The sequence below is a fragment of the Glandiceps talaboti genome, chromosome 4, assembly GCF_964340395.1.
Source record: "Glandiceps talaboti chromosome 4, keGlaTala1.1, whole genome shotgun sequence".
Lineage (NCBI taxonomy): Eukaryota > Metazoa > Hemichordata > Enteropneusta > Spengelidae > Glandiceps > Glandiceps talaboti.
Window position 1 is genome coordinate 21,540,910 of NC_135552.1, and position 12,784 is coordinate 21,553,693.

The window sequence follows — 12,784 nt, forward strand, 5'->3', positions numbered from 1 at the left end:
AATGTCCTTCACAAACTGTTCATTTCAATAACAACATTGGTTATGTTAATTATAACATAATTAGAAAAGTGACATCTCAATGCTAGCTGATTGATTAAAATTATCAATACATATTTGCATTTCTGAATGAACATTTGTATAGCTTTCAAAATGGAAACTTTTCATGTACGAAGTAAATAAATACTTGCATAAAACATAACATCAATAATAAAGTCGACTCCAGAGATATTATTTAAACCACAATTTATGTGTTCCAAGGATGACGTGTTCCCCCTTCCTGAGCAAAGAAGATTTTTTGGAAATTCCACCTTGAATGCACAATTTGGAACCACAATTTTCCTACCTTCAACAAGAACCAATTCTCTGTCATCATCAGAGTCTGACTCAAGTCACAGCCCAGGATTTCTTTTTGTTTTGTACTTTCCCTAGTCACACATGTACCTGACTGACTGACTGACAGGCTGATTGACTGGTAACGTATTTTAGAAATCTACTTAGCTTTTACCTATTTTCCTTTCTCTATAAGACCAATGTTCCAAAGTCTTAGCAAAGACACAGCAATACCCTTGTGTTCATCTACTTTTGGGTTTCAATTTAATAATTTAAAACTTGTCAGAATTGAAATCGATAACACACATCTCCTAAAAAGGCAAGACAGCCTAGTTTTTATGACAACCTAGGAAAATGTAGGTTTATAGGCACTTTAGAGTCAACTTTGAACTCGGAATCCTTGAAGACATACTGAGTTATAATCATTAATGTAAACCCATACATCATTTCTAAATTAACACAGTAAGTGGTCATTTTTTATTATACTACCCATTTCTTAGATGTATAAAAGCAGGAAATTATTACAAGAAGGAAGGAAACATCATGCAAATATGAGAAGAAGATGAAAGTATCCAAGGTTGTAAAAGTGAAGAAAACACACTAATCTAAGTCTTTCAGTGCTGTGTGAAAAAAGAGAGAGAAAAAAACCGACATGAAAGTGTATGGTTCATGGTAATCTCCATGTATGGTCAATGAGCACCACTCGATTGTAAAATGCATTTTCAATCCATGCTTACAAATACATCAATCTTTGAAGAAGTGGTAAAGTATGATGTACAGTGATGCAGAACAACAAATATTACATCAAGGAACTCCTATATTTACCACTTTACACAACACCGGAAACTACATTTCTATAGAATCCTAGCCATGCTCTCAGTTCAACTTGAATCAATACCAAGGAGTTATTCTAAGAAGCAATATGTAACTTTTCTGTGTCATTAAATCTGCATTTCTAAACATCTGGCCAACAATGAACGACTCAATCTCCTTTCCTTTCTTTCCACTTTGATGAGATGAAAAACAAATAACTAGTGGCGTGGTCAACATTGCATGCATGTACACAGTGCAATGTCCTTCATTATTACGGCTGCCTATTCAAATACCATTTGTGAGTATTCTAATCGTAAGAGAAAATTGCAGCAATGGTAAATAGACCTTCACGTAAACTAAAGTCAAAGCTTTTTGTGTGTTTCTTTTCTTTTCTTGAGGGCACTTAGGAAGAGTCTTTCATTAGAGTCAGTGTATATTAATGTGAAGAAAATGTCATTATAGATTTTTTTTTCAATGAGGGAAGAAGTAACACAATATGGCAAGGTCATTTCTGTTAATGCAAGGAAATGCTATATGGATATCTCAGATGAAGAAGGAACATCACAATGCTTGTCAGATTTTATGCTTAAGGTTACTAAATTGCAGCTTTTATCTACAGTAGGTTGCCATGGCACCAAAGTCAATTTTGTAGCTTTATGATGGCATGATATTTTCTGCTGGTAATCTATCACTTTCTAAAGGTAAGGAAAAATAAATGTTGATATCTAAAAGAATGAATAAAACAGACCTCATTAAATTTATGATCCACCAGGCAACCTACTTATGATTTTTTCTACAATTTAAGATGTATTTGGCAAAATAAAAAAAAGTGTTTGTTTCTGATGACATGACTTCAGAAAATATGGGATAGGTAGGTCAGAATTTTTTTATAATCTTGTTTAAATTTTTACAAATTACTTCGACCCCAAGATAAGATACTCGTCGGTCACAAAACTTCCGAGAGAGTCTGATGAGGCATAAAAGAAGTAAATAAAGACAATTACAAATGTATACATTAAGTGGAAGAACACGTTATGCAGACTATAGTCTAAAAAGATCTGGTTTCTCGTTGGAATAGGATTATTAAAAAAGTGGTCACAGATGAGGCAAAGGTATGAAATGAAGGTGTACAAAGAAATAGAAGTAAGTTGTTACCATTATATCTTTTTGCATGCAAAACAATATTTAGGGTTGGGGGCTTAAACTAGGGTCAGTAGGGTTATTAGAGAAACACATAATTTTTTTTATTTTGCCTTACCATAGAATCAAGTCAATTTGAAGACAGTGTGACATTTAGTTCTGGTAATTTAACATTTTTCCAACACATACAAGATGACATTTTGATGTAAAGAAAAAAACACCACAAACCACATCAATTTTATGATTGTGCAAGCAGCCGAATTAAATTTATGTATATTGCAGTAACGTCAGTGCAGCAAATGTAATTTATAATTACTTTATGAGGTATGGAAAAAGATCTTTTTATATTGCGAAGATGAACCTGTCCAGCACAGAGCTTATCAAATTTTACAGGATAGAAGGCAACTTAATTACACACTATTCTTCATCCGAACCATCAAATATGTTACCATCGAACAAAAGTCAATTTCATCACTGAAGTGTACCACTGGTAAGTAATTAGATTGTGGAGTACATGTATTACAAAACGGAAGACGAGTTAAACTGTTAGTGTATACCAACTTTCATCTTAGCCATCAAATGTATTATACATGTAATGTAATAAATGTCAATTTCATCATACATATTTCATCAGTTTTGAAAACGAAATTTAGATATTAAACAGATGAACTATCACAGAGCTTTTACAAAACAGAAGGCAACAAAAAAAGTATGCAATGTTTTCATCTTAACCACCAAATTTATGATCATGGAACAGAGTCAATTCCATTATCAAGGTGACATGTAATGTTACTGGTAAGTAATCAGTACCATGGGGTACTTCAGACGTGTTGGAATTGAAATTTGGTTATTGAACCATCACAGTGCTTATAAACTTTTACAATACAGAAGGTGAGTTAAGCTAAATTGTGTACTAGTTTTCATACTACCCATCACATGTGCTATCATGTAACAAAAGCCAATTTCACCATCAAAACTGCATAAAGTAATGTCGCTGGTTAGTACCATGGGACTATTTCAGAAGTGGAGAAATTAAATTTGGATATAAAACAGATGAACCATCACAGAGCTCATCAACTTCTACAATGCAGAATGCAAGTTAAACCAAATTCTACTCTAGGTTTCATCCTACCCATCGAATGTGATGTCATGGAAGAAAAGTCAATTTCATCAATGAAGGTCATACATGACTGAAATGCCACTGATAATTTATCTTTGGGGGGAAACTTTTCACGACTGGAAAAAGCTTGATATATGTATATATTGTAATCTTCACCTCAATGTAGAGATGAGTTTCCATAATACCTTTTGAGATCAATTCCATAAAAAAGACTTTATGTCAGTTGCAATTTATGGGGGTAGAAACAAAAGTAGGGCTATGGCCCATTTAATTTGCAAAGCCAAACGTTAGTAGCATACTGTGAACCTTTCATGGTAGACGACACTGTAGGATGTCATTTTGTCCAGGATCATCGTTGTCTTGTGCATCACATGATGTACATTTGACATCTGGCCTGGACCAACCTCTTAATGTACATGACTGTATGTCATGGAGATCACCCATTAAAAATTGGTCAGAGGAGATATAGACCCTAATTTAAGGAGGAAATCGGGCATTACAAATTTGTCTGAGGAAATATCTGAAAATCTAGTCCATAAATTGGACAATTACATTTGTAGATGTAATGATAATCTTTCTACTAGTAATTAATGTTAAGCATGACAGGAAACAGTGATTTTGATCTGGACATAGACCATCTGGCTTGTGATGATTGATAAATTTTTGAATAAAAATTTACTCTACTGTAATGTGAACATCTATAACAATTCCGCCATCAGAGTGCTGGAGTCAAATTCTGTGAAAGCAAAATGTCAGCTATACATGCCCCTGAGGGAGTTGAGAAAGTTAAGGTCTATGTCAGCAGTACAGCTGCTGTACTGAACTCTGCTCTGTGGACAAGTTCTGAACACTCTTCCTTATTGCAATACCTGTACATGGAATTATTGTAATTCACACATCCCACCCCCATCCCACCTTACACACACACACACACATACATGCATCATACTTTGAGGTTTGTTTCTTGTTCTTTTGAAATAATAAAAGAAATTGCTGGTTTGCCATCTTGTTTTCAAGGAAATCGATGACATGATATTTAGCGGCCATTTTGGAATCTAAAATGGGTTACTTTTAATATCATTTTGATTTCTATCTCAAAGATTTGATGAACTCTTATTTTCCTTCCTTGAATGGGTTGAAGTTTTGTAGAACAAATAGTATTAACAGCAATAGTTTAAGACTTTCAATTCTGAGGCACATACTATGTCTTAACATCAGCTTAAACTCTTGGTACAGCAAATTTATTGGCAAACAAGCTGAAACACCTTTATATGTAGTGCCCAAGAGACATTTTGATGGCTCAGGATTTAAATTCCACACAACTTTCAATCCTGTTTTACTATCAATTTTCCAGTCAGAGAGGACATAAATTATGTACAAATGTTTCAAACCAGTGTAATCAGGCCAGAAGTACAACTTTTACTGAACAATCGTGATGAATGCAAATTAAGATTTCATTTCGTACCTATCATTGGGTCTGCGTCATGTCAGCCAATATAAATCTAATTCTACAGTAACTGTTGTTTTGTGGAATAAGCAAGTTAAAATAATATGCTGAAGTTGGATATCCAAATACTTTTAACATATTTTAATTTACTCAAATGATATTATTACAGATGCAAAAATTCCAAAAACATAATGTTTTATCCATGTTAACATTAATTATTCAAATAAACACATTAACATGCAAATTATGCAAATTATCATTGTATCTTTTATTCAGAATAGATCATTAGTATGATAATTGTATGCATAGCCAATATGTGGTGTTTGAACGGATACCGCGGATTGGACTTTAACCCTTCATTTATTGATTGAGATGTTTCTACTAAAAATCTCAGCATGAGTCTATCATAAAAATCTTGTAAATTAAATATTTAAAAACACTAAAATTTAAAACTACTCACATTACTATCTTGATAGTAGATATATACTCTTCCAGCTTCCCACTTCTCAGTCGTGCCTGTCCTGTCTGTGAAGAATGGCGCCCCGACAATGATATCATCACGTCTGCAAAGGAATATAAGTCGACTTATGTAAGAACAAGACTTCAGCCATAATTCAATGAGATTCCTTATCTGCAAGTCTTTTGCTTCAGTGGTAAAAGAGGATTAGACAAATTAATGATATTAAAACTACCTGCAGTGCAGAGAATAGCTTTCTGTAAAGGACTGAAATAGGGACTGTGTTTTCTGAAGGATAGTCAAAGAACATGAAGGGAAAAGTAGTAGGGAATTGAATTTGCCTTCAGACTTTAGCATGTTTAGTACTAGATCATGGACATAGATGCAGCACATAGCCTAGTTACCTATCTCTGTACATAATTAAGGCAAAACAAATAATTGTGTGTTTCAAATAACATGGCCTCAGAAAATAGGGTAGGTATCTTATCTTTTTAACTGCTTTTATTTTTGAAAAATATTTCTTCGGCTCAAAAAAATACCCCTTCTCTGATGGTTTGATGGAATATGTATAGATATCGCTGGGGAGAGAAAACAGATGAGCTTTAATAAAGGTCACAAAGACAAAAAAATATTATTTGTGAAAAATATATCTTTGCCTCAAAATCAAACATGTCAGTCAGAATATCCCTTCTGTGATGGTTTGATGAAATATGTATTGCTGGGGAAAGAAAACATGTGTGTAAAGATCAAAAAGACAAAAAATTGTTTAGGGTCAGAGGCTTAAACTAAGGTCGGTCAGCTTGTCGGAAACACACAATTTTTTTATTTCGCCTAGTTTCACAATTTTTTTTTTTTTTTTGCTTTCTTGAAAATTTGAAATAAATATATCATTTCACAAGACATTAATTTGTATTCATCAATAAGACTAGACATGCCAAATAGCTTAGCCTAGTAACTTCCTCCCATACATAAGTTTACAATTCTATTTTTTCTTAGAAAATTGAAATAAATGTGTGGTTTTTTTTTACACAGAACTTTTGTGTTCTTCAATATATGATATCCAGTTCTTTCCTTCACATGTACTGTATACACTATAAGTAGTAACTATTACAAGTCTTCATTACAAAAAAATTGAGTTGTAGTTTAATAATATCCTGTATATTTACTTTCAGTACTAACTCATCACTTTCTACTATAATGTATTTGTTGTTTCCTTAATGCACAGTCATGAATACAAATCAGGTATTAAATCTGATAATTTCAACTGTTGTTGATTATGTATAAACAAATTATAGATATTTATGATACAAAAAGATTGAACTTATTTTGGCTTTTCTGATAGACTACCTACATATATCTCATTTTTCACTGTTTTTAATTCTTTTCATTATATTTAAATACAGTAATGTACAAAAATGACTTTCAAAAATATGCAAATGTATATTCAAGTTAGCGACTTTATTGTTAGAATATGGTTTAACCCCCTATCATAAACATAATTTGTAGCTTGTACAACATGGAAAATATTAAACAGTAGACTGACTGATCAAAAGATGCATTATAACTACTGTATGTATTCAAGCTAGGGGATTACAAGGGGTTTACTATTATTAGTTCATGGATAGGCCCCCTAACTTAAACCTGATTCATATCATCACCAACAGGGCAAGAATATAATGATAATGGAATGACTGTTCTGAAGATACATACGTTGCACTATATTCAAGCTAGGGGATTATTGTAGATCAGTACTAGACCCCCTAATTCATAGCATCACCAACTGGGCAAGAATATATAACAGTGGAATGACCATACTGAAGATACATACTGTATTTGACCTGGGTTGTTAAAGTTAGTTAAGGGAGGGACCTGATTTGTATAATCAGCAAAACGGAACAATAAAAAAGAGTTGACTGGTTGTGCTACACTTGCGCCCTGTTCAAGCTAGAAAGCAAACAATGTATGAATATATTAAGAATTTTTACTTTCGACTACAATTTATTGATCAGTAAACATAATAAACCCCATGAATTATACAAGTGCAGTTCTAATTTATATGCGTAGACCTAAATATACCCAATACTATTTTTTTTGTAGATTGCTAGTTATCATCTTGAAATATATCATGCAAACCATATACATATTACTTCCAGAACGATGTAATCGATACTTTAACATCATGAAATTGCTGATTCAGAATCAAATTTAGCTTTCCAATAACCATATATATTGCTAGCAATGAATAAAACATGTATCAATGTATACGCTTACAAATCTGTAATTCATTCTTTTGAGGTTAGATAATTTTTGTCCTATTTATCATCGCAATCTGAAAAAGTAATCGAAGACAGATTAAATCTAAATTTAGAAAACAAATTTAATCTAAGGAAGGTGAATGGAAGGAAAATTGAGGCTGCTTTTTCTTCCCCAAAACAAGTCAGGTGTTGAATTTGAAAAACTGATCACAACACAATCCAATCTCCGGGAAATCATGCTCTGCTGGAGACGACAGACACAGTTCCAGGGTTTGCATCTCGCATTTCGGTGTACTGGTTTTTGCCTAGAGGAATGTTTCCTGATTTGCTAGTCAGCTGTTTTCAACATGTACGCTATCGTCAAATCTTTATGCACGCATAATAGAAATGGGCATGACCATGGAGGTGACAACTTAAAAGATAAAATTGACAGTTGCTGATAAAATAAGACTTGTGATGGAATGAACGGATATCACACAAATCGATAGGAGTGAGGTTCCCCTGAGAGTTTGGGGTTTGTTTCCTTAAACCAATACTAGAAAACTCTGTGATGTATATCACAACAGGTGGTAATCTGGTGGCTCAGGCAAAATTGGATGATGCACTGCGAATTCCCATCTTTTCAATCTTTTATTTAGGGTAGTGTCTCTCTCTCCCCCGCTAGACACTAGCTAGCCAGGTGAATGATAAGGAAAGCAAGAATTTGTCCTAAGGGACTACAGTGAGCATTACAATTTAAATCATTGCTGAAAACTCTAAGGTGGGCAGCTTATCTGAAAATCTGCTAAGGATATATGTGGAATTCTCATGAATGGATAATCAGGCAGATACTAACAGAATACTCTCAAGACCATCAGTTGTTACAAACAGAAGAATTGCAGTGAATCAACGACCTGACATCTGTGCTGAGTCAAGTTGCATAATGCACTTTGAAAATAGATGGATTAAACTCTTAAAGGCTTAGTTCGGATTTGGATTAAAATTTAATTCAGGTGTGAAAAACAGTTGTCTGGGAGAGCTCTATGAAAATCTGGTCCAGAACAAAGCAATGATCCTATGTAAATTCTTATGGCTCCACTGACAAGATAACACTATGTAAGAACCTGGGACTGAAACACTGGCCTTTAAAAAATTCAAGCTGATATACACATACACTATCAAAACATACCATGTCAATTTGATCATAAAATGGATAATATTTTATGACTTTGTTGAAAGAAACTGTTTCCCAGCTTGCAGCAATTGTACATCATATGCATTGAATGATGAAAATAAACATTTGTTTTTGGCTTTATAGCTTCAACACTCATCAATCATAAATGTTTGTATTCAAAGTACATGTATAGAATTACATATTACACTGCTCTCACCAATATGAAACATATTGTGTGCTATTTTTGATTGTGTGCTATGTGCGTAGTTATGTTTCTAACTTACCCATCTCCGTTAACATCTTCAGCGCACACAGAAAAGCCAAAATAGGCACCAAGCTGTTCACCTGGTAATTCATGTTGTAACTGTAATTCTGAATTAAACACCTTCACCTGCAAGAATAACATGAAATTATGTCTGTCTATGGTACCATGTATTCATGTACTGTGTACATTAGGTTGTCGGGCTGCTAGTTGTTACAGATTTTAAGTGCAATTGGAACAAAACCACGAATAAGTGGTGCCATGAAATAAGAGCTGACAGTGTAGGTATACTGTGTAATTACATGATTGTACAAGGATGTTGAATTCCCAGTTCTTGAAGACTTTACTGCATTTATAACATTAAGCCACAAATAAGAACTGACAGTGCTATACTACATACAACCTGGCTGCCGTTCGCCTACAAGCAATTGTAGATTTTACTGTATTAATAATAAACCACTAGAAGTAGTAGCATAAAATTAGAACTGACAGCAGTATACTGTGTAACTACAAGGTTGTCAGTATCCTATATACAGCAAACCACAAATAACAGTGGTTTAAAATTACAGCTGACAGTGGTCTACTATACTTAATTTACATGGCTGTCAACTCTCCGATTACTAGGTGTTGCACATTTTACTGTGATTGGATGGTGAAACTATTGATTGCAGAAAGAATTGTCATCTCACAGGAAGTGATAAGATGACACACTTCCATCCAATGGCTACTTTATAATTTATATGAATAAACCTGTTAGTTGTGTGTGACCTAAATGATGCTGTCAGTTACAACCCTCAATACTATCTCCATATATAATGTCTATCAGGATTTTATCCAAAACAATACCAAAACAGTTTTAAAGGCACATTTTATGTTCTCAAAAGCAATGCTTGGGGATGGATATTCATTATAAAACAGAAGATTCAAGTCATTTTTCTGTTTCCAAACTGTTTATATTTAAAAATTAGAAGTGTTGAAAACATAGTGTCAACCACTGGCAAAGTGTTATTGTGAACAAAACAGAACTATAATGTATCAAGTCTAATTCACACAAATTGTGATAAGGAACGATCACACAATGTCCCACAAGCTCAATAACTTTGTTCCTTTAGGGGGAAGGGCCGGGTCTGGCATCAACATGATTGCTGAATTTCATTTTCACTCTTTTAACCAAGTTTTGAAAATTTTCACCACTTCAATAATAAAAGGAGCTGGTTCTTTATTTACTAAGTACTGAGATGGTGATTAAAATTTACTGCTACAGTGATAGATGCAGAGCTGGGTGTCCGGTTTAATAGTATTATACTGTGTTTACCATGTTTTTAAATTGTATCAATAATAGCAGTTTGACCTCTACAATTTTCACCATATGGTTATGTGTCAATGTCGCACTTGTGAACATTGTGCAATTGTCCCAAACAATGAAGAGAACCCCATGCCCTATACATCACTCCAATAATCATGTACAATGTCTATATACTACTATCAATCTTCTTACAATACATAACTACAGATTGAAGTACATGTAAATGTATTGTGTAATGCTTTTTCATATTCTAATACCCATACTACGCAACAGAATATGCAACATAAAACAAAGAAAATTGTAAATCTCCAAGGCTTTTCTTCTCATCTAATTTTATCTGACTCCCCCTCCACCTCCTCCAAACCCATACAGAAATATATATACATTTTTACATTATCTAAATGATTTTCAGACATAAAATAAAATAATTGGCTGCAAGAAATCAGGTGAATGGACAAGCACTAGTCTTAGCCAGCTTTATACACAAGATGTACAGGACACCATGACATATTTAAATCTGGAGATACAGTATTCTAGAGACTCAGTGTGTTATTCTTGGATGTACTTACCAGTCCTTTTAATTGATTACTTCGAGGTGCCCCAGCTATGTAGTCTTCACTTTTATCATTAGTAAAGTCTCCCACTGCTACTGAATATCCTAGTCAGATAAAATTGAAAGACAATTCAATTCCATGCTTAGTTTAATCAAGTATGGGTTTGAAGTGTGCAAAGTTGAAGTCAGAGTGTCTTTGATGTGGCAAGTAATACAAATATCTACAACATGATATTATTACAGTATTCACTTAAACTCATATCAAGTAGACAGTCCAACTGTCACATACTAATTACATATTGTTACTATGAAGGCTACAGTAATCATATTGTTTCCTGGTTGGCATTAATACTGTCATAGCAAACATATATATCTCAATTAAGGCTATTTTTTTATTCTGTTTACATTGAAATATGGGAGGGGATGTACATTCCACTGTGACTACAACCCCCACCCCCACCCCCTCCCACAAACCAAAAAAACACCCACACACACACACACACTCAAAGCAAAACACAACACAATACATAAAAAAGAAACATTAATGAAATACAAGAAAGTGCTGTCATTGATTCTATACCAACTAAATTGTATATATCAAGCATTATTGGGTTGTATAGAAAACATTTACATTTAATATATTGACACTTCAAAACTAGATTCAAAAAAGGTAAATTTATCACGATTATTAAATTTTCCAATAATTTCACAATAATCACAAATTTTCAAGCCAGTCATTGTACACTGAGCATGATGTGCACTAATGACTTTTTATCAACATTATAATTCTACACCATGCACATGTTAGTTCCTGATGTGAAGTTCAAGTCTAATGTCTCTCTCTAGGGAAGCTCAGACTTGCTTCCATTTCAAATTAAGCTAATGAGGGTTACTCATTAGAACAACTGTAGAAGTATGTGAGGCATGACAGAATAACAGGATGTGTGAAAGAAAAACAAGAAGGTGTGTGTTAACTATGCTAGCTGATATGAGGTGCACTCATAAATTGCAATATAGTATTTTTGTGTAGTTTTGAAACCCTGGTAACAGCTGAGGCGGGAAATCTGACAAAGTTGCATAGATTTCAGGGCTACCGTATGTATCATAATCTTGGTGAGGAGTCTAATAATACCTAGGGAACTCAGGTAGATTTTATCAACTTTTGCCCTTCACAAAAACATTGATAATTGGGATGTTAGAATGTGAATAAACAAAGCAGTGAAAGGCAATTCTGCTGAGTGGAATGGAGATTTCTTTTTCCTTTTGGCTGTTTAGCTTCAGGTAAAGGTTACTATATTGCTATTAAAAGTAATATCGCCCCTGATTTTAATGACTTTTTCAAGGATTCTTCAAACAAATGCATTCTGCTGGTTGCCCGAAGTCATATTTTTTCGTGATTTCATTTCTAATCATCTACATACAAAACAACTCCTTTCTTTCACGTAACAATATCTGCAGTGACAGCTAACAGTCAGGCAAAAAGTTCAGTTTTTCACAAATGAAAAACAGAAAGATATGAAATAACAAACAGAATGTAAATGGGTCAACGATTCTTCAATTTCAAAAGAAAGTCATGATATTGATCGGAAAAACACTGAAGGTTTGCAATGAATGTGTAAACTTTAGTGGCAGCTTAACACTTTCAATTTATTTTCCCTTTCATTTTCGTTTACTGAGTGGGTCTATAGCCTCCAGCGCAATTCAAAGTAGCTTTCATCTCAGGATATGTAAATAGCTGAAATATAGCGGTGCTTGCAAAAACATACATAAGCAGACACACAGATATTAGAAACATCAATATGATGCATTACGTTTTCTAAGACAGACTATTTATAGGCCTAAGCATTCCAAGCAGGATGTAGAGTTAGCACAGCTACATGTAAGCTTTATGGCAGTTTTCATCCCATCATCGATCTTAAAGTTAATGTGATTTCCAGCTTGCAGACAT

General features: G+C 33.8%; 1 protein-coding gene across 2 annotated transcripts in view; it reads right to left on the minus strand.

The window, feature by feature from the left end:
- LOC144433910 (integrin alpha-8-like) overlaps positions 1 to 12,784 on the minus strand; it is a 124,026-nt gene that overhangs the window by 74,133 nt on the left and 37,109 nt on the right. For both annotated transcript variants that reach the window (XM_078122312.1, XM_078122311.1), the window contains exons 8-10: positions 10,853 to 10,941; positions 9,000 to 9,106; positions 5,311 to 5,413 (exon numbers count right to left, since the gene is read on the minus strand). In XM_078122312.1, the coding sequence (XP_077978438.1) occupies positions 5,311 to 5,413; positions 9,000 to 9,106; positions 10,853 to 10,941 (299 nt within the window). The remainder of the gene's footprint in view (positions 1 to 5,310; positions 5,414 to 8,999; positions 9,107 to 10,852; positions 10,942 to 12,784) is intronic.